General features: G+C 42.0%; 1 protein-coding gene across 1 annotated transcript in view; it reads left to right on the top strand.

Moving 5' to 3' along the window:
- Positions 1–22,280, top strand: part of INTS13 (integrator complex subunit 13) — a 402,986-nt gene that overhangs the window by 43,077 nt on the left and 337,629 nt on the right. The window contains exon 2 of the mRNA XM_078674120.1: positions 13,274–13,504. Within this exon, the coding sequence (XP_078530246.1) occupies positions 13,280–13,504 (225 nt within the window). The 5' untranslated portion in view covers positions 13,274–13,279. The remainder of the gene's footprint in view (positions 1–13,273; positions 13,505–22,280) is intronic.

Raw genomic sequence — 22,280 nt, 5'->3', positions numbered from 1 at the left:
GTAGGGAGTAGTTCATAAGGGTGATGCCTGAGGGGGACCAGGATTGCATGCTTGGAACAGTCCGAGAGCTATACCAAAGTAGCTCATACAGTGACGCAGACGCCAACAGCCATCCTGTTTCATTTTTTATTGATCCTGGGGATTTTCGATCTATAGTCTGTTCTGTGGAAGTCCAAAACCTACCCCTCTCAGGAAGAGAGGCAAAAGTTTTAAGAATCAGCAGTAACAAATTGTTAAACAGGTTACAGCACATGTTCTAGTTAAAATTGGTCCCATGTAGAATAAGCATCAATTTATTTTATATGATTCAAGTCCTGTTAATTTATTATGAAGAGATTTACTTTGTAAAATGAATAGTGCAATTTATTGTACACCAGGTAATGAATGTCTCATTTGAAATACAAGAGGATTTCAATTTTAAAGTTAGTTCAGAAAATTTGAGAGTTTAGTAGTTCCCAGTTTTGACAAACGAAGACCTGCCTCTGGATTTAAGACACGCAGATGAGGTATGGGATTAGGAGTTATTGGGATGAGGTATTGGGAGAGGAGTTGGCCTGACGGCTTGGGCGGTCGACCTCAAATCTGGGGAACCAGGTTTGTGTCTCGGCAATGACACTGAACATCCTGTGATTCTGGGCAAATCACTTAATCTCCCGTGCCTAACAAAAATTAATGTGTCCTCATGTAACGCAACTTGTGCTATGTAAAGCGCTCTGATACCCGATACCGGGTCAAGTTTGCGCTATATAAAACTCTTTTAAAAAATACTGATTAAGAGATTTTACTGACAGAAAAAGAAAAAAACTGTCAAAATAAAGTTTACATCAGATGCAATATTCCCCAGAATAGGACAATATAGATTTACAAAAGAGGCAGAAGAAGGGATGAAACCAGTGATTGAAAAACAATTGCAGGGCTCGAAAAATCTAAAAAATGGTTCAGGAGGTACTTGGTTACCCTTGCAATTCGCCTGTGATCAGAATTAAAAAGCAAACTAGTAAATGGCGAATCGTACAAGATCTCTGCAGTATTAACAAGATTATTGTTTCCTGTTGTCCAGTGGTACTGAATCCAACAGTGAGTTTATTTAAAATTCCGTCAAAAGCAGAATGGTATACAGTCATTGACTTATGCCAAATGTTCTCACTTTCTTCCCATGAGGAGTCACAATTCCTTTTTGTGTTCTAATTTTTGAATAAAGTTTTCATGTGGTGTAGAATCCCACAAGGGTATATTGAAAGCCCTTCAATTTCAAAATACTGAAGAAACATTTTGAAAGTTTGAAATTACCATGTAACTCAGTCACGTGCAATACATTGATGACCTACTGGTCTAAGACAAAGGAGGACTGTAAGCTTGATACGATTTCCATGCTGAATCATGTAGCTGAGAATGGGCATAACATCTTCTTATCTAAAATGCAGTATTGTAAACAAAAAAAAATCTTATATCTCGGATACCATATTGGAGAGGGTGTAAGGAAAGTCTCTAAAGAATGTGTTTTTGCAATTCTGAAATTGAGCCATCCAACCACACAAAAGGAGGCTTGGATGTTTCTTGTTATTGTTGGATATTGTCATTAGAGGATTCAAAACTTTTCTTTGCTATCAAAGCCTTTTGTAAGATTTTAGTAAGATTGGCATGCAGTGATGTCCAAGATCCAAAACCATTTGATGATGAATCCATTGATTCATTAAAAAATTGAAGGAGAGTTCGTGTCAAGCAGCTGCACTCTGAATGCCTGATTATAATTTGAAGTTTTTCTGTTGTCATGCGAGAGACAGATGAGATGTGCACTTTCGATTCTCACTCAAAAACCTAGAGTATAATTGCATCCAGTACATACCTTTCTGCTGTACTGGGTCCAGTAGCTGCAGGTTTCCAGGTTATTTGAAATCAGTTGTAGCTGTTTGTATGGTAATTGACAAAGTGAAGACATTTTGCTGAGTCATACTTTAATTGTTTATATCCTTCACTAGTTTGGGATCCTTTTAAAAAGGACAGGAAACCTGCATATAACAAATAGTAGACTGACTTGATATGAGCAGACCGTACTTGCAGCAGAGAACGTTTCAGTTCAAAGGTACATTGTCTTAAATCCAGCAACACTGGTTCCTTCTTCAGGCAAAAGCATTGAAGGTAGTAAGGATGATGCAATTGATGATGAATTGCATCATAACTGCCTAGAGGTGACTGAACAATGCACAAAACTAAGACCATATATTAACAAAGTACCTTTGGAGATAGCTGATATGACATTGTTAATAGTTATTGTCTAAGAGACCAACATGGAATATTGGAAGCTGCCGATGTGCTATGTTCTATTTCAGAGACGTTGAAGGCATCTCTTTTGCCAAATGTTATATCAGCGCAAGTGGCAGAAATAGTTGCCTTAACGAGAGTGTGCTGCTTATCAGAGCAATAGAATATGACGATTTACACAGTTAGCCAGTATGGTTTTGTTTGCTGTTCATGACTATGGACTGCTATGGTCACAGCGAGGATTTATGATATCCTCAGCAGCTCCCATTTAAAAATAGTGTGTATATATTGGATTTGTGGGAGCCATACAAAAACCAAGGGATTTTGCAGTGGCTAAGTGCACGGCCGGTGAGGCTGGCAAGGATCTGATTACTCTTGGGAACCCATGTGCGGATCAAATTGCAAGGTACCGTGCATTACTGGAAGAGTCAGTTGTATAGAGAAGTCAAATCAAGAAACTGGAAACTGATGTAGTAAAAATGCAGATAATGTGAATTGTTTCTTTATGTATTTAATGCAGACTTCTTTGAGTAAAGTAAAGGTAAAAGTAAAGTCCACATTTGTAAAGCGCACAATCACCCGTAAGGGTCTCTAGGCGCTGGGGGCCGTCGGGAAGATTAAGCGAGCTATTGCCCAGAGTCACATGGTGCTGGGCTAACCTGCCGCCGGAGCCGGGGATCGAACCGTGGTCCCCAGATTCCAGCGTCAGTCGCCCTGGCTGCGGCGCCACACCTCTCCCTGAGTGAGTTGGGGGGTTATAGAAAGATGTTACTGAGAATGAGAAACGAAAATGGGAGAAACTAGGCTACAGCAAGGATTACCAGGATTTGTATGTCAATGTAGGACATAAGTAAAGATTGCCAGATTCTATGTTACATCCCATGTGCGTATATTTGCACATACACGTGCAGGGAGACAGCTTAATAAAATTTCCAAAAAAGTACTGGGAAAGTACAGGATTTCAAAATGTTGCTGAAGATGTTTGTAGCCGATGCTTAACGTCATTTAAATATCCAAGACCAAAAAACAGTCTCAATCATGACTCATACTGGCAATCAGAAGGCCCATTTACAAGACTCCAAGCTGAGTTTTTTGTGATGCCAAACTGAAATGGTTTGAAATATGTTTTAGTGGTTACATGCTTGTTTCCTAAAAGGGTTGAAGGACTTCCAGCAAGGAAGGCAGATTGTTTTACAGTTGCCAAGTTGTTGAGTGAGTTAATTCCATGATTTGGCCTTCCAACTTCTATTGAGACTGATCGTGGCACACACTTCAAGAACGAGATTCTGCAGATAATCTGTGCAGCATTTAATATCAACCAAAGATTCCATTGTGGTTATCGACCACAGTGCTCAGGCCTTGTGGAATGTGCAAATGACATGCCCAAGAATTAACTGGCAAAATGATGTGCTTCAGCTGGTTAAATTGGCTTCTTCCTCTTGTTTTGATGAACATGAGAAGTTCTTCTGACAGAAAAATGGGTTTATCACCCCATGAGCTCATCATGGGTAGGATAATGAGGCTTGCATATATACCTTCAGCTGCACTAGTTTCAATAACTGATGGCATGGTGCTAAATTATTGCAAGGGTCTGGATGATATGGTGAAACCAGTCTCTCAAAAGGTGAATGTGACAACAAAAGATTATCTTTAATGAAATCCTGATGAAAGTATTTTAATCCTTGAGCATGTCCACAAGAGGTGTCTGAATGAGCAATGGAAAGAGCGCCCTATGAGGTGATCTTGACAACCAACACTGCTCTCAAGTGCATGAGTGTGCTACAGTGATCCATGCTGCTCACACACAGAGTGTAAGAATAGCTGAAGCTGTGGATGAGTCGAGTGGTCGAGGTAAACAGCTTGAACAACACAACGCACAAACCCACGTTCTAGTTTGCAGCATGAAACCGGAACCGGGGGGGGAGGGGATGAAGGGGAGGATACAAGTTTTTTGAAACTGGTGAAGACAAAGTGGAGAAGCAAACAGAAGGTATGAAGTTTCAGGTTAGTGAAAGTTCTGATGAAGAACCTGAAACTCCTGACATTCAGTTTCAGAACAATGATCAGAGTGAAGAGGTGTTACACAGTAAAAGACAGAAGCATCAGTGAAAGAGGAAGAAACAGCCTCTAATGCAAGTAGTGAAAAGTTGCAGTTGAAGATCAAAGTTACCAAGACACCCAACGGAAAGAAGAATTTCAAGTCAACAGAGCAGACAGTGACAAAGAGGGTGAAAGTTTAAGTTTGAGCTCAGCTCTGAGCTCAAGTCAAAGTTCGTTGGAGAACAAAGAGACAAAGACTGTTGATGAAAATAAAAAAGCAGGGGAAGATATTCCAAGGAAGAGAACGTGTAAGTTAAAGCACTGTGAGCCAGAAAGGAACCTGAGACAGAACCAGAAATTGGTGGGAGAGCAGCACCATACCCACAGGGGTATTGGTTTTTCGGCCTGTTCCCTGCTTGTCTCAATGTATGCCGACAACATTGTGCTTTATGTCCGTCATCCCCAAGAGAACCTTAGCCCCCATGTTCGCAAGATCATTCGATTTGGTGAGTTATCGGGCATCCAGGTGAACTGGAGTAAGACGGTTCTTTTCCCATTGACTGACTCCATTGTGCCATTCTTATCTGACTTTCCATTTGTGTGGGCTTCTGGCCACACGCGTTATCTGGGCATCTGGCTTAGTAGGGATCTGGATGAATTGTGGAGATCAAACTTTGGTTGTGTGGTAGACTGGCTGGAAACCAGGATTCCATCGTGGAGCCGGCTTCCGCTATCTCTGGCGGGCCGTATCGCAATCGCTAAGATGGTTGTTCTTCCAAAATTCCTCTACTTGTTTCTAAATATCCCCATCCCCCTCACTTCTCATTTTTTTCGTAAGTTACGCTCCTTAATTATCACATTGGTCTGGGTGGGAAAACAGCCAAGAGTAGCTTACGATATCCTTACTCTACCCATGTCCGCTGGCGGAATGGGTGCTCCTGACTTTAGGCTTTATGCCATGTGCGCCTAGGCAAGTTTCCTGCATTTTTGGATTCACCCCTCCCCCTATCAGCCTCACGTCGCCGTTGAGAAGGACATGGCTTCTCCTTGGCCTCTGTCGACAGCTTTGTTTGCGCCCGCGGTGCGCCCTCGGGCCGAGGTTGACACGGTTGCAATGCTTCGATGGGCCTGGTCTGGCTTGCGTCGGCTGTCTGACGTCCCCCTGCAAACTCCATGCCCATAGTTAATCACATGGACTTTCCCTCACTTCAGGCCTCCATCATGTCCAGGAGTGCGGCCCGCCTGGGCCTGACAAAGGTGGAGGACCTCTATCTGGCAAACACCTTCTATACGCTCCCTGACGCCTCGGGGCTACAGGACATGCTCCTATTTTACCAGCTGTGTGCCACATGCCGGAAGAGCATCCCACTTTTCTTCAACCCCCACCTAACATGCCGGCCCTGGTTTTATCTATACCTCCTCGTCACCGCACAAATTAGTCACTAAGTTATACGCCCTCACCCTGGTGTCCGCCCCCATCTCCTCTGATCGTGCTAGGGAGGCATGGGGTGCTGATCTCGGCATCGACATCTCGCCAGCGGATTGGCTCTATTGCTGTAATCGGATGAAGAAGTTAACCCCAAATTACCGGCTTTGTTTAATTCATTTTAAGTACTTGCAAAGGATTTACCGCACCCCGGTGCAGCTCCATATGCTCGGGCTCACTCCGGGAGATAATTGGGTGCACTGTGCAGCTCCTGCGGCGTACTTCGCTCCTCTTTCTTGGCTCTGTCCGAGGGTCTCGGAGTTCTGGCAGACTGTCGGTTCGGCCATTTCCGACGTCACCGACGTCCGACGTGCCGTGCGTCCTGATCCACCTCTGTGCCTTCTTGGTTTTGTCAAGTTCTGCCCTGACACCTCCCGCCGCTTGATTGCGATGCGGCTGGTCCTTGCTAGGCGTAGGGTGGCTATGTGTTGGGGTCGCAGGCCGGCTCCCAAGGTTGAGAGTTGGCTTGAGGATGCTTCCCGGTGTCAGACTCTCCTGTTCTGGGATTTAATGCCTGCTAGGTCCCGTCCTGTTGACATCTGGGGCCCTTTGATTACCTACCATCTTTCCCGTTCTCACCCCAGTGGCGCTGCCTCTCCCGTGCCGGCCTTGGGTCCGCGGCGGCCGCCGGTGCTGGTCAGTGACTGCTTCTTCCCCCTGCAGCTGGCGCTCCCTCCCCTTATTCTTCAGCCCTTCATTGCCTACAATGCACTGTCTGTTTTTTCCCACGAGGGGGGACCTTGATGTGATGGAGTTGTGACGCTCTTCTCATAATTATTGACTATGCTGTTTACTGACGCCTATGTGTAATGGAACGTTTGACCTGATTTCACTTTTTTTGTATATTGCAATGCGATGTTGCATGATGTGCTGTGTCTGACTTGATTTCTCTCAATAAAGGTATACACAAAAAAAATTGGTGGGAGTGAGTCACCAGTAGCTAAAAGATCAACAAGAAGGAAAGTTTCAAATCAAAACTATGCTTCCCCTGAATGGGTGTATTTAGCCACAGTATGTGAAGAAGAAGAACAGGCTTCATGAGATTTTATGGGGTCGAGCTATTTTTAACACTTACTCGTCCGTGTTGGCGAGTTACTTAAGCTGGAAGAAACAGGTGTTCTGTTCATTCAGAAAGTGAATGAGCAATTAAGGCGCTTTTAAATCTTGTTTTTATTTTGACACATTTGCCACTGCTCAAGAACAGAGGTCAAATGTCAGTTTGTCTTTTTTCTAATTGTTGCTTATGTGTTCCTAGAAAATGGTATTTACTTTTCTTTCTCTTATTACAGTTAATGCTTTTTGCCAAGTGATTGGACAAGAATAGTGAAACAAAAAAACGTAAAATGGCAGTTTTTTTCTCTAACACAACATTTATACAGCTTGTAAATGAATGGTACAAGTATTTCAAAATATATCCGGAATTATGAAAGAACCTTTTTTTGTAATTAAAATGTGATGCAAACAAAGATTTAAATGGGAACAAAACAAATCAGAACACTTTACTTGGTGATGTGCAAATGACAAATATTTGCAGAAGCTTTATTTCCAAACATTCTACACTATATAGTTTTAAACGCTCATGTCGGTGACAAATTCTGTGGAAAATCTGCTGATTGCAAATGACAGTGTGCTGCTACTTTATGCTTTAGTTATGTATTTATTAAAAGTGATAATTTTTAAACATGATTTGAGAAACATTCCTGCCCCTGCCCTGATAACAATTCTGTTAATGAACAAAGAGGCAAGTCAGCGGTCATCTGCATTCTGTATGGTGCTAGATATGTATTCTATATGGAGCTAATATTTAGTTTATTAAATCAAACAAAGGTTTTCTGTACAGCAGACATGCTGAACAGGTGTATTTTGAAGGCATTCTCATATGTGATAAAGAAGAAAATGGCGCCTCAGTGAATTAAAATACTTGCTCATGATCACATAATTTGAAACCAGTTTATGGGTCAAGACCATTTATAACTAGGTAGAGTAGATTATTTAAGTCACTAGATCTACAGGTCTAGTAACATTTTTAGGATTTTTCGAGGCCTGAAGAAGATGAAATGGAGGATGACTATTTTTGGTGAATAGATACCAGTAAACGATTGAGAGTGAGTCAGAGACAGATTTTGAAACAGAAAAAGAGCCACCTTCAATGAGGAATAGAGACTCTTGAATAAAAGTGGTTCCCAAAATCCGATGACAGAGATGTTGATAAGATAATTTCTTTTAAAAAGCCTTGACCAATTTGAGGAGTTCTGCTGATAGGAGACTAAAGGATGTGTGGAGTTTATTTTCATTTTTTGACCAAGTTAAAAATCATCATTGATGTAAAGTCTAAACCTGATGAACTTTGAGAAAAAGTTTTGAAAGTAACATGAATTATTTATTCTTAAAAGAACTGGGAAACGTATTTTTGATTTTAATTATTGCTTTAATGAAATGAGATGAAAATATTGTTTCAAACAACACTTTTATAGATTTTATAGATTTTACATTTTTACCACAATAAGAATTTTTGTCTCAATAGAAGATGGAGGACAGCAGATGCTATAAAATTGTAGGTCTAACGCTACTAATTATAATATTAATAGTTTTAGTGGGACTATTCTTGTGCTTACTGATTTCCGTGGGATATGTTTTAGATTGTGTTAATACTAATGTTGGGATCACACCTAAAGAAAATGAATTGAAACATAATGTACCAGTACTGAGAGAAAATGTAATTAGTGGTTTTAAAGATAATGTGTAAACTAAAATGATTAGAGCACATATAGACATAATTAAGTTTATTGGCTGTTATATTTCTGCCCATCTTCCTATGTGTGCTGGATAAGGATCAACTAACGTTCAATTACCAATTTCATATTCCTTGTCTTGTAGTGTTTTTGTCGCATTCTTTAATCCGGATGCATTTTTTCCCCTTATTTGACTGACTTTAATGTGTCTTTAGGGAAGCTGCTTACTAGGGAAGATAATAATGAAATTAAATATAGTAACTATCAAGAGCAAGTGCACAAAATGGGTATGAAATTAACCTGGTTAAAATTGTATGTTTTTTAAGTAGAGAGGAGCGTGAGTTCATTAGAGAATATAACAAGATGAGTGAAAGTGGTGAGAAACTGGGAAGAACAGAAAATTGCATTGGAAGAAATAAGGGAATAAGAGGCATTTAGATTGTTGGGTCTATATCCTAGATTGAGAATGGAGCAGAAAGGAAAAGTGAATTGTGTATGGTAAGGTGTAGTTCCACAAATGGGAGTAATGTAGACAATGTAGGAGAGAGTTTGTGATATATTTTATAATGTTAGTGGAGATTATTTGCTTGGTGAAGATCCTATTATGAGCGAAATTTATTATATTTGTAGAAGGATTACTTAGTTCAGTTTGCCGAGAAATTAGGTTGGCTTGTGTTATTTGACTTTAGTGCTCCCTAGAGTTCACTATATGGATGAACTGAGTGATGAACATGGTCTGAGGAGAGTGAGATGAAGTTTTGAGCAAGTAGTCTTAGATTTATTAGGTGTTATTATTCCCTATATGGGAGTGACGATGAATGTTGTGAAAATTAAGTGATTGTCTACAGTAGTAAATAGGCTTGCTGTAGACACAGCTGGTTCCTTAAAGCTACTAAATTTAGAGTTTGTAGCAATTAGGGCTATGATCATGCAAGATCATCATGCTTTATCTATTCTTTTGGCACAAGAAGAAGGGGTCTGTGAGGTGATTCTGTACATATATACAAGATAATAGAGGAGGTATTGATTTTTCTATTATAAATATGACTATTTTAACTCCTGAGATTGGCTCTTTGAAGGAATCTGACTGATGGAAACCTGTAGGCTTGTGATTTACTGAATTAGGGAAGAATTGTGGAAAAGTCGTGTGGTTAAGTACATGTGCGTACTATTGTTTTTTATGATGAATATAGTTGTAAGTATTAATCAACAAGAGCTAGCTACTTGAAAAAGGTTATCCCGCCTTGAGCTCCGTCGGAGCTCAAGGCGGGATGCTACAGGTGAAGCAGCAGATCCAGTGATTGCACCAAAGCGGTTGAGTATTGCGGATCCCTGCCTGAGACTCATGATGTTTGTCTTTTGCATTTAGGAAGTACAAGCTGAGATGAAAACCTCCTCTTACATATATAGCACCTTAGCGAGTGCTTCACATAAGGTGCTCACTACATATCAGCCCCTTGTTTCACCCTTTCACACATAGGTCTTGAAGAAAGCCAGTTTTTAAACTAAGGCCTGGCTGAAACTAGTTGACCACTCAGGACGTGGGAGACCATAAGCCTCTCCAACCATGTCCTAAAGCCTTGTTTTTAATTCGGCCTAGGGCACATTAATAAATTAACTGACTGGGACCTGTAGGACAGCTTTTTTAACCCCACACAAATCACTTCACTGCTCACTCACTTGACAAAACCAGCTCCGCTGTAATCTGGCGTCGTAGCACACCTGAGGCACACTCGGTGCCTCAGGTGGGGCCCGATGATGAAGCATGCCACCATCTAGGTTGGTGGGTGTGAGGGCTGTCTTAAAAAACCAAATAGTTTTTCTTCTCCCTCAAAAACAATTGTTTTTGACCCGGCAGACACATAGCCTTTTCCAAGTAGCTAACTCTTGTTGATTAATACATATGCCCTGGGGAAACGAACTAGCTACTCTAGTTCCTCACTCTCTGTTTTGATTACAAGCGAATATAGTTGTAACCCATTAATTAATTATGTGACACTTGAAAGTAGTTGAGTGCAATGCTTAGAAGTGTGGTTATTAATGTAGTATAGTTATGCCACATTTTAGTAAGAGACACCATTTATTAAAATGGATACTGTTTCTGATGTTCTGCTCATCTTGCTCCTGCTCATTCCCACTCCCAATCAATGTCCCCTTGTGAGTCTTCTCTCACAGGATTTCTGCAGAGCACAGCACACTGTGACACAATTGGATGTGTTTTTTAAGGGAGCATGTATTTGTGAATGAAACTTTCCATGTTGATCCAAATTTATCTAATTTATCTTTCTGAAGGACACTTCAGCTGGAAATTCTGATGAGGCTTGCTAGCACATTAATGTATGAGCCTGTGTTTGGGAATGTTTCATATTGTATTCTACGTCCCCAGACTACTGTTGCTTTGGAAACTAACAGTAGGAATCGTCTACCTTTAGAAATAGGTTAGTTGTATAAAACCTTGCAAATTCGATCTTGTTGCTGATTTTTCCAATATGTGTTAGCAACAGTCATCCAATGCAGAAGCTGCAGTTTCCTAGTTTAGTGTACGTAAAATGTGTGTGAAACCCCATGGTTTTGGGGGTTCGGGAGATGACTTTCCTTTTCCTCCCAAAACTCTGTCCGATTCTCTTGAGTTTTTCTTTCTCCCTTACATTGCTGCCAGTACACTTTATGAGCTTGACACTTCGATTTTTGACTTTACTGCTTCATTAGGACTTATAAGATTTCAGATTTTGTACTCCGTATCTGAGCCTTCATGGCATTTACTGCATTTCTCTGTATAGATATATTGAGATTTTATTTTGGTAATAAAACTCTTTAGATTTAATTTGATCTAAACTCAGTTATTGAGTGGTCACATTCACTATTGGATTTTACTCTGATAAATAGTTGGAATTGATGTTTTGGTGGGTGGTGACTCTCATCTCAAGATCGGTGGTGCTGGAGCCGAAACTTCCACAGGTACAATTTGGCTGTTAAAAATATTGGCGTTCTGTGAATTATTGGAGTTCGGGCTCCGGCAACAGCACATTGCTTAAGGTAGTTATTTCAGTGGAACAGCAAGGAACACATTGGCTCTGCTTGACCGACTGTTGAAATCGGGAGAGCCAGCACTATCATGTTTGTGATGCACTGGCTATGACAACACTTTTTATTTGGAGCTTCTACCAGTTTTTGAATGTTGATAAGAATGCCCAGGAAGTATTGCACTAAAGGGCTTCACATCTTCATAAACATTAATCTGCTTCACCTGCCCTTCAGTTTAATATTACTTTGAAAGAATTCTGGGGGAAAAATGCTACTTTAGTGCATTTAGAAGCTTCTATCGTTGCTATGAAATGGCACAGCTTATGATTTACCAAAAGTCAACTACTGATCAAGAGACTTAAGAGGTACTATATTTCTGCACTGAAGTCGGCAACCTACACATCAAGAGTGATGTGCATAAGTGTTCGTTACAGGGTAGCGGCATACACACGTTGTAGACCTTGATTTTAGAAGGTTTAGTGTGATGTTACCTGGCAGATTGGTTAACTGGGTCTTGTATAAGTAGGCCTCAGTGTCAACTAAAATCTGGGACATAACGCCACATACATCTATGAGGAGCAAAAGCACAAAGATTCCATTATTATATTATTTCGGACTACACTGACATTTCTCAGGATTGTGCTTTCAGGTGACATTAAAGAGTAACGCATAATTTTCTTCTCGGCATGACTTCAGTGGCTTTTTGCCTTTATTTGATGTTGCATCGTTTTGAGTGCTTCAGGAGGTAGTAACAGTTGAAAGGACTTTGCTTGAGCAAGGGCCTGAACTTGCACACATTACTGAAGTGACCCATCACTCCATATGCACTACATTCAGTTTCAAGTGCACAGTAGTATCTTGTGTGAGGACTTTGCTGCCCATTTAGTGCAATCTCTCACTGTTAACTGTGACAACAGATGGGTACCCCTCATATGTCATACCACTTAATGCAAGATCTGAAATGCATGTGGTGATTTATTTCCCCTGACTGGACATCTGCACAGGATAATATGTAGGATGTGCTGTGATATGAGTGAACGAAGTAGCGCACAAACACTGTTAGTGCGTCCCTGTCAGATAGGCACACCGTAATGGTTCGTCAGGCTTGACTGACTCCAAATATGATCAAATAAAGTTCATGACATGAGTGTCACAGAGTTGGCTGGCCTTCTTTAACTACTTCATCCTGAAAATTGAGGGGTCACGGCTAACCAGGAGCTGCAACTTGAGGTCTTCTTCCAAATTGTACTTGTCACAATCATAGTCTTTACCATCATCTTTGATGATCATGCAAGGAGTGAATCATTCCAAATTCAGGCTTCTTCGGGGTCGAAAATATAGCACAATGCTGTTTTTGAGGCTTTTGTGTCACTGTCACCTTCTGAGAATCCATATGAAATCTCTTATGTGCCATAACAAATAAATAAAAATAACCCCTCACATTTTAGTCCTAATATTTTTGGTTGAGCACTTTCCATGACAACAACAAAGGCAGCAAATCGTACAGGTCGATTGTTATTTGCCACTGGGTCAGCAGATTTCAATATGAATGTGTTCCTTTAATAAGTAATAAATATAATTATTGTTGTTATTATTATGTTCCACATTCCTAGCCCTCTAATTAGTAGTTTACTGCAAAATCCTGTTCTGTCCAGGTACCTCCCCCACCATTCACATTATGTTGGTATGCTATGTTTTAAATTTTTGCTTTTGTGTTTATTTGTTTTAGGGAAAAATGAAGATCTTCTCGGAGGCTCATAAAACAGTGTTTGTTGTAGATCACTGTCCTTATATGGCAGAATCATGCAGGCAACATGTTGAGTTTGATATGCTCACGAAAAACCGGACACAGGGAATCATACCTCTTGCTCCCATCTCTAAATCACTATGGACCTGTGCCGTTGAAGCATCCATGGAGTACTGTAGGATAATGTATGATATATTTCCCTTTAAAAAACAGGTATGTATTCAATACTTATTTGCATGCTTACAGTTTTCTGCCTTATTATGTAGGTTGACAAACATGACTTGCAGTGCAAATTAAGAGTCCCATGTCAGTTGTTTTAATTGTTACTATGCATACCATCATTGTTCCTAGTTTGTCTTTTATGGTGTCCCATCTCTACTAGTACTGTATCCTGTTGCTTATTTCATTACTATTTTAACCCCTTCCATGCTGATGACGGCCGGGAGCCGTCATGGCACACAGTGCTCGTGTGCTGATGACGGCTCCCGGTCGTCATGACCGCACCTGCGATCGGAATGTGCCGCACAGGCGCAGAATCGCGGCCGCGCCCAAGGGGTTAAAGTGTCAATTGTCTAGTTAGACATATCTCGTTTGAAGTGCAGTGTGATTGATAGTGAGTCTATGTCAATATAATAGCAGTATTAGGTCATGCTAGATTCATTCAGCAGAAATCTGTGGCTTGCTGTATTTATTTATGTATTTAATCATTTATAACGTTTGAACTAACACCCACAGTATGGTATCTAGGCATTCAAATCAGAGGAAAACAAACAGAGCTCAAAGATGTAAAAAGGCTAAGACGTAACAAAACTGAAAAAACAGAAGCCAGAAATCTCAGATTTAGACAATTGGTCCACATGCTAAGAAACCTTAGGATCCCAGAACAAATGAACCGTCCCTAACAAAACAGAAATTGGTTTAAGTTTTTCTCTGACCAGTAGATATTCAGTAGTATTCTTTACATAATATGTGAGAGAATTTCCACATTTAGGACCCACAACTCGTAATGCTCTACCTCCACTTCTCTATTTATGGAGTCTTGGTATTCTGAAATATTGAGACTCCATGTAGCTTAATGTTCTATTGAGTTTATAATTAAAAAGAACCTTGCTGAAGGAGACTTTTCTAGACCATAAAAAGTAATGTGCATTAAGCACAGCAATTTAAATAGCATCCTCTGGTTCATGGGAAGTCGGTGAAGAGTTTTTCTAGGTTCATAGGCTTTCAGTCCTCTTTATGCCTAATGCAATCCTCGTTGCATGATTCTGTATAGATTGGAGCAGCTGTGTGATAGCTTCAGTCATCCGAGCATATAGTGCCTGTCTTTGGTTAGCAGTAAATCATACCTTGTGAAGTTTAGCTTGCTTAAAGTCTTGTTAGGTGTAGCTACCAATGTGTCATGTAATGATGTCATTTACATTGGTTATCTTTAAATCTTTTTTAAAGTTTGCAATTCTTTCACATGCATCAGAATGAAAGCAATGTATGTTTCAAACTCCTAATTATAGCCCAAACCAGTATATGATATATCCGATATCATTTTTGTATGCCACTTCAAAGAGTTTGACTTACTTGTCCTCATTTGATGTGATAGGGTAATACAGAGTATAAAGGAAATACAGGACAGTGAATCCAATAAGCTAAAAACCATAAGACATTACCCATTTCTTTTGTTTAATGAGGATATCCTATAAATATACAAAACCCTTTCATTGTCTGAGGCACATGATAATATTTGTGAGGTTGGGGTCAAAATTATGTTTTATTTTTCTAGATTTTCACCCCTGGCCTTATCCCGACAAGTTTCCACACCTTTAATTTATGTGTATGAAATTACTCTTCACTTGAAAGTTTGGTGACTTCCAATAAGAAGTTCCGACAATGATCTCTGGCAGAGCATTCTTTACCAGCTACAGTTATCATTTTTGTTTCAAAGCAGAGATTGGTGAACAGGAGCACATTTTTCTTTCTGATAAAATTCCCTTGCAAAGTGCAGTTTTTTTCATGAGTCGGTCATTATTTCAAATATTCTGTTGGCACAGTGATGTAAATTTAGAAGAACATCCTGCCCCTTTTCCTTGTTTGAACACTTTTGCCTTTTTAAGCAACTTGTGCAGCTTGTGCTGCAACATTTGTATTTATCGTTAAAAAGTACTTCAGATTTCATCCATCCAGTGTTGATTGCTGTAAGGCCCAAAACACTCATGTTAGCTGCAATCCAGAAGTTCAACATTTGTTCAGTTTTGTTTACCTTTACATTTAAAGATCTAAATATGCTCTGTTGAAAGCAAGTTAGGCCTTCTGTACAATTGTCCTCTTTCCAGAGTTGCCATATAATGATGTTGTCTGTACTCAGTTGTTTGTGTTCAGCTTCAGCTCAACAGGAGAGTCTTGAGGTCAACACGCAAACTTTCTCCTAATTGTTTGATCGTTGCCTCACTCTTATCCAATTTCTGAAGCATAGGTTCCAGTAATGCCATCATTAACTCCTCATATTTTTTTGAGATCTATCATTTCTGAGCTGAGACCGTTCCCCGTCCTGCCTAAATCTCTAGGGTGTTTTCTTTAAATAGGCTGCCGGCCCCTCTAATTTTAGTTCTTCTGCATCTTTGGTGAGCTGCTCAAGGTCCTCTTTGGACTCCTGTGCCTTCGGCCTGTGGGTCCTCTTGAGGGTTTCTTTTGGCTTCAGTGGGCTCCCCTGCATGCTTGGAGCCTGTTCTAACTCTCCTGTACTCGGTGAGTCCCATGGACCTTGCTGGTCCCAACACTGCACCTTCGTTTACCACGTCTGTTGCTGCTGCCAAGGCTTGTTGCGCCTCCCGTCGGACACCCACTCGTTAGTCCTAGACTTCCGACGTGGGTCAGCTCTTGAACCGCTCCTGTTCTTCTACAGCATCGCCTGGTCTGCACAGCTGCAGCGACAAGGGCACCGTCATTACTCCTGCATCTTCCGTGGTCATTGATCTTCCATGCCTCCTGGTCACTTCCGAGTGGCATAGACTCTGTCCCCTCTCCTTGCAGGTACTTCTCTTCAAGAATCCATCTTCGGATTCTACTGGACTCTTTCACTTTCTTCGCCAGCGGCATCTTTTCGGAAGTCCTCTATTGTGGTCTACGGCAGTTTCTGACGTCACTTCGCACCTGTGCACCCGGATTCCCAGGTGTAGGTACCTGGGGTATCCACGGGTGGGGTGGTTTTCCAATCTTCTGTCTTCCACTGGGTTTCTTCAGGGTCCACTAAGAAGGGTCCTTCTTCTTAAAAACGGCAACTGCGACTTTCCCACTGACTTGCATTCAATACGCGGCTGTGTTACCACTCTGTACACAGCCTCCGTGTGGTTCCTGGGTTCCTACCTAGGCTAGTTCCTTGTGTCCCCAGTTCTTCCGAGTCCCGACTTCGGTCGCAGTTCGCATTCCACTTTAGTATATGGTTTGGTCTCCCCCTGGAGACCATTGAGTATTTGTGCTTACTTACCTGTTTTACATTTGAAATATTGTGTGTAGAGTGTTGGTATCTCCGGTTAGGAGATACATCAATGTGTTAGTGAGTGTGTATAATAAATGTAATTATTTTTATAACTACTGTGTGTAGTTCTTTTTTGTCTAACCCACACTATATGATTAGTTCTGGTAAAAAAACAAGCTGCTTAACAATTCTTCTGGACTAAGTCTGAAGGCTGCTCTCCACACTTACTACTTGGAGAGCGTTCTATGCTTGTCTAAGACCACTGAAATCACCATATGGGTTGCCTGGATTAGTGCAAGGTGCTTCACTTAAATAAGTGTTCACCATATATTAAGCCAGCCTCCTACACTATAGCAACAATATGTGCTATAGCCTTTGTATTAGTGTAGGTTTGGAATTTGCTAATGAATATTGTTACAATGCTGGCTCCCAAATAATCTTCTGATGTGCTAGCTTTTTGAACTTTGATTGTTACCCATGTTTTGAACCCCACCACAGTCTAAAGTCGATTGGCCCAGTGACACATTTTTCCACCTGGACCACCTCAAACGTTTTTGTGTTTGACGAGGAACTCTAACCCCGCTTGTTGATTTCGAGGTGTATGTAGTTTCTCGCTCTGTACCACCCTTGTCTCCTGGGGATCCTTCCAGCTCTTCCCTACCTTCCACTGAATATCACAAAAGCATTCTTCTTCTGACAGTTTTACAGGAACGCCCAAACATGGATTTAAGTCTTCAGTGAAAGTTGAGTCTTTGCATACAAACACTCGCTTTTTTTAAAAAACTGGTAAAAAGTAAAAGGCAACTTTACAGGTGCGATCAATTTTAAAGATATATATTTGATTCTTTTTTTATTGGTTAAACTAAATTTGACCTTAGTTTTCCACTTGTTGCACCACATATTTTCAGAAAGTAAGCTAATAATTTTAAAATTCCTTGTTAATACTGTTATCTGGGAAACTGCAGCCATCAACTGTGATGCTCAATCTCTCTTCAGAGGGGATTCTTATTTGTTCTTGAGTGATCAGTTTTTAAAATGCTTTAATCGATCTTGTACATAGTATTCCTATTAAATGGATGTGAAACTACTTCTTACTGGTGATTTTCTTGGGCATTTCATATTTTTTGTTTGTAGCTGATATTCTACCAATTTATTTTTAATTTTCTTTTAGGAAAATCTTCGGAAACAATAAAGGTTTCTGATTCTTTAGTTGTAGAAGAAGATTAAACTGCTGCTAAGCAGCACCTACTTCTCAGAATCTATGGAATGCCGAATGTCTGTCTTCTTTAAAGAGGTTGAGGGATAATGATTTCTTTCTGTGTGTGATGCACTATGGAGTTAAGTACTTTTTGTTCTTCTTGCTCCTCATGTAATATTGCAGATTTAGGGCCAGATTCCGATGCAGTTAGGAAGGCCTCCTTACAAATGGGATCGGTAACGTGTCTTTCCGACCGACTCGGAAAAGTTTCCGACCGCACGATTACGATGCGAGTTAGGCGTTAGGAATATCCTAATCCAAACCCAACGGCATTCGGAATGACCGTGCTGTACGGAGCAGACTCGTATGTCTCTACGGGCATTGTTGCCGAACAACTGATTACGATGCTGGATTCGGACAGCCTTTCCAAATCGGCAGTCTGAATCAGACTTTGGGGGCCCGTAGCAGGCCCCCTGCACCCAGAGCCTTCCCAATTGGGCTCGTGGTATGGGTCCCCCTTACCAACCAGAGGGTGCCCGCCAGATGGTGCCCGACTTTTCCAAGCCACCCCTTTCTTCAATAGGAGCCTATGCATTTGGTCAGAACATAGGCTCCTATTGAAGCCAATGGGAGTCCGACCGAATCGTATCTGAAAGCATCCGGATGCATCCTAATCAGTCAATTGGACTCTCTCGATCCGAGTTGATCGTAAATCATTCCCAAACCGTAAATCATTCCCAAACCGATTTCGTGGGAATGCTATCCTAACCGCATCGTAATCAGGCGCTTAGTACTGTTTGCTGCGTTGTAGTCTTTTTTTTATCACAGATGTGCCTAAGGAATTAGTTGCATGTTTACTTTTTTTACTTCTTCCCTTCTGTCCCTGTATCTTCTGACTTCCTCCTGATGTTTTGATCGCATCTTGATAAGTCATTGGCTTTTATTGGCATTGTTTGTCTCATGACTGTCGATTTAAATAATTATGGTAGTCAGTTTTGTCTAGTAAGTCTTTTGTTCTTAAATCAAAGGAAATCATTTCCTTTTACAGTAGCGTAGCAGGTGATACTGACTTTGCAAGATTCCTTGGAGCACAGGAAAAGTCTCCCATTTGTGTGCACCTTTAGTAACTTTTCAGAGGGATTTAGCTTTATTATTATAGCTTAATAGGTAATTTGACTATGGGGTTTACTAGTTGCATATTGCATTCATGAGTTATTTTTTACTTTTCTAGTTTGTTTGTTGCCAACGCTAGACTAGAATATTTTTGTTTTGTTGTTGAAAAACAAGTAAATACAGTGTCACTCTTGGTAATTACAGCATGTCTGTTAGTCATACGTGAGACAAAATATCTCATCATTATGTCACCTGACTTCCCTTTCAATAATATTGGAACTCTTTAGGGCTCGCCTGCTGTGCACATGTGCACAGCTGGAAGCTCTATAGGGGCTTATCCAGTGTTTATCCACCACTGGCGATTCCACTGGCGATTCCTTTGAGTGCATGTGCTTTTTAGGTCATTGCGCAAGCGCAAGCCCTAAAAAGCGCGTGCACAATGCCACCAGCCGCCTGCCTGCCTGCCTCGCATTACCACATCAAAGGCAGCCCTCCCAGCGCATTTGTCACCACCTAATTATTCACGGCCGCCCGGCCGTACTTTCAGTTTCACGGCCGGAGGCCGTGTCTCCTTTTAAAACCTGTTTAACTTGTTTTGCTTGTTGTTATTCCAGCCAGCATGTCACGGTGCCTCCTGTGTTTTCTTGTCCCCGATGCCTTTCCCTCTGTGCGCTTGTGTCCATTAATCCTATGCTTCCGGAAGCATCTGCCTATTTGTAATTGTGCCCTACACCTTAAAGCAGTCGCCGTCCTTCGTCCCCCCGCTGCTTGGGTCCCATGATCTCAGGTCGCCTTTCCTCTTTGTCCTTTTGTTTCCTTCTGCCTATGCGGACTGGCTCCCCTGCCCCACCCTCTGCTCCGATTGTTCCTATGCTGCTTCGCACCTGTGGACCCCACTTTACTTCCTGGTCTTTATAGCGCCTACTCTCCATGCTCCATGACCGCCATTCTCTGTTCCCCTCTGCTATGCTCCCTGGCTCATGTTTTTTTTTTTCTACTTATGTGCCTTATTCTTCTGGTCCGTGTACCCTTTGGACCCCCTGACGCTTTTACCCAAGTAGCACTACGTCACTTTTTGTCACAATTATCCATATTCTGTTTGCTTTTGAAGCCCTATAGCGCCTGGTCCTTGCCCCAAACCATTTTTCCCGCCGTGTGTCGCACTGTGCGCCCCCGAGGATGTCTGCACAGTGGCCGTCCTGGAGTGCCACTCTCTGCACACAGTGGCCTCATTAGCGCCTCGGAACTGGAGCCCCTCGTAGGGTTCGTTAGCAGCTCTGGTGCCCGTGCACACGGGCCCGGTAATTAGAGTGCCCCCGCCCCCGGGATTTCAACTGCACAGTGCACGGCTAATTGTATTCTGCCTGCAGCCACGCAGGCCTATTATAGATGCACAGCTCCCGCGAAGCCTGTATTTTGGGGAAACATGTTTGGTACATCAGGCTCCAAGTCTGGAAATGTGAGCATCCTTTATTTTGAGATATGGCCACAGCGTAGTGCAGAGCAGATGTGGCCATCGTCACTGCAAAGGTACACCAGTGCCCTCATTGCGAAGTATGCTCACATTTCGTTAACATGTGTTTACAGTGAATTGTGAAACTCATTGGAAGCTATGGCACACATCTCCCGCGCTGATCCGGCATCACATACCAGAGAAGGCCTTGCAGTGATCTGTGCGAACTCCATGAGTAGAACATGCTTCATTTAATTACACTGCGGTTTTGGCCGAATATGTGATGCAATGTGAGGCCCGGCACTAGCAGAAACGGCAGGCTGGTCACCCATGCCACAGCCCTTAAAGGGCAATCTCAGAAGCGGGCCTAGAAATGTATGAGGCAGGACAAATAGAATGATAGCAATGAAACTGCTGTAACTTTCAAGGAAGTGACATCATCTTTTGGCAATGTTCCATGAAACATCGCAAGGAATGTAGAACATTCTGGCTTAGTGTATTTTTCCACCAACTAATCTCACACACACACAAATACACATGCTCTCTCTCCCCTCATTTTGGGATTTAAACAAAGAAATAGTTTGGCCTGTTTTTTTGCAGTTTTATGTAAAGCAAATTCGACCCGAAGGTATTCGAGCGCTTCACACAAGCACCAGTTACATGACACAAGGACACATCCTTTTGTTTGAGGCTCGGGCAGTTTAGTGATTTGCCCACAATCAGATGATGATGAGCCGACGCCGAAACTCGAACAGGGTCTCCCAGTTCCAAATTCGGTAGATCTGGCCTTTAACCAATGCTCACATCCTTGCCCCTTGTTCCCTTAATTGTCACAGAACTGTTTGTACGACTTTAAATAGTTTCACTCTCGATTTGCTTTTTATTTGTGTATTTGGAAACGAGATTTGCTCATAGGTTACTCCGGATAATGTGGCTTTTTCTAAGAATGTATTTTCATCTTTCTACAGAACTATCAATTGAGGAATTTGAGCGTGTGAAAGAGTGTAATTAACTCTGCCACACACACACATAACCAAACACACACAACCACAAACACACAACCCCACACACACAACCCCCCCACACACAAACCCGCATGCACACACACACACCCACACACAACGTCCCCATACACACAACCCCCCCACACACAACCCCCCACACACACACAACCCCAGACACACACAATCCCACACAACTCCACTCACACACACAACCCCCCCCCACACACAACGCCACACACACACAACTCCACACACAACCCCCCCCACACACACCCCCACACACACAACCCCACCAAACACACAAACCCCCACATGCACAACCCCACACACACACAACCACACACACAGACACAACCCCACACACAACCCCCCACACACAACCCCATACACTACCCCCCCACACACACAACACCCCCACACACACAAACCCCCCAAACACAACCCCACACACAAACCCCCCACACACACAACCCCAGACACACACACAACCCCACACAACTCTACACACACACACACACACAACCCCACACACAACCCCACACACAACCCCCCACACACACAACGCCCCACACACACACCCCCACACACACAACACCACACACACACCCCCCACACATACAACCACACACACACAAACCACACACACACAACCACAAGCACACACACAAGCAAGCACACAACCACACTCAACCACACACACAACCCCACAACCACACACAAAACCCCACAACCACACACACAACCCCAAACACTAC

Source organism: Lissotriton helveticus, chromosome 1_1 (genome assembly GCF_964261635.1).
Source record: "Lissotriton helveticus chromosome 1_1, aLisHel1.1, whole genome shotgun sequence".
Classification (NCBI taxonomy): domain Eukaryota; kingdom Metazoa; phylum Chordata; class Amphibia; order Caudata; family Salamandridae; genus Lissotriton; species Lissotriton helveticus.
This window is presented reverse-complemented; position numbering and strand designations above follow the sequence as displayed.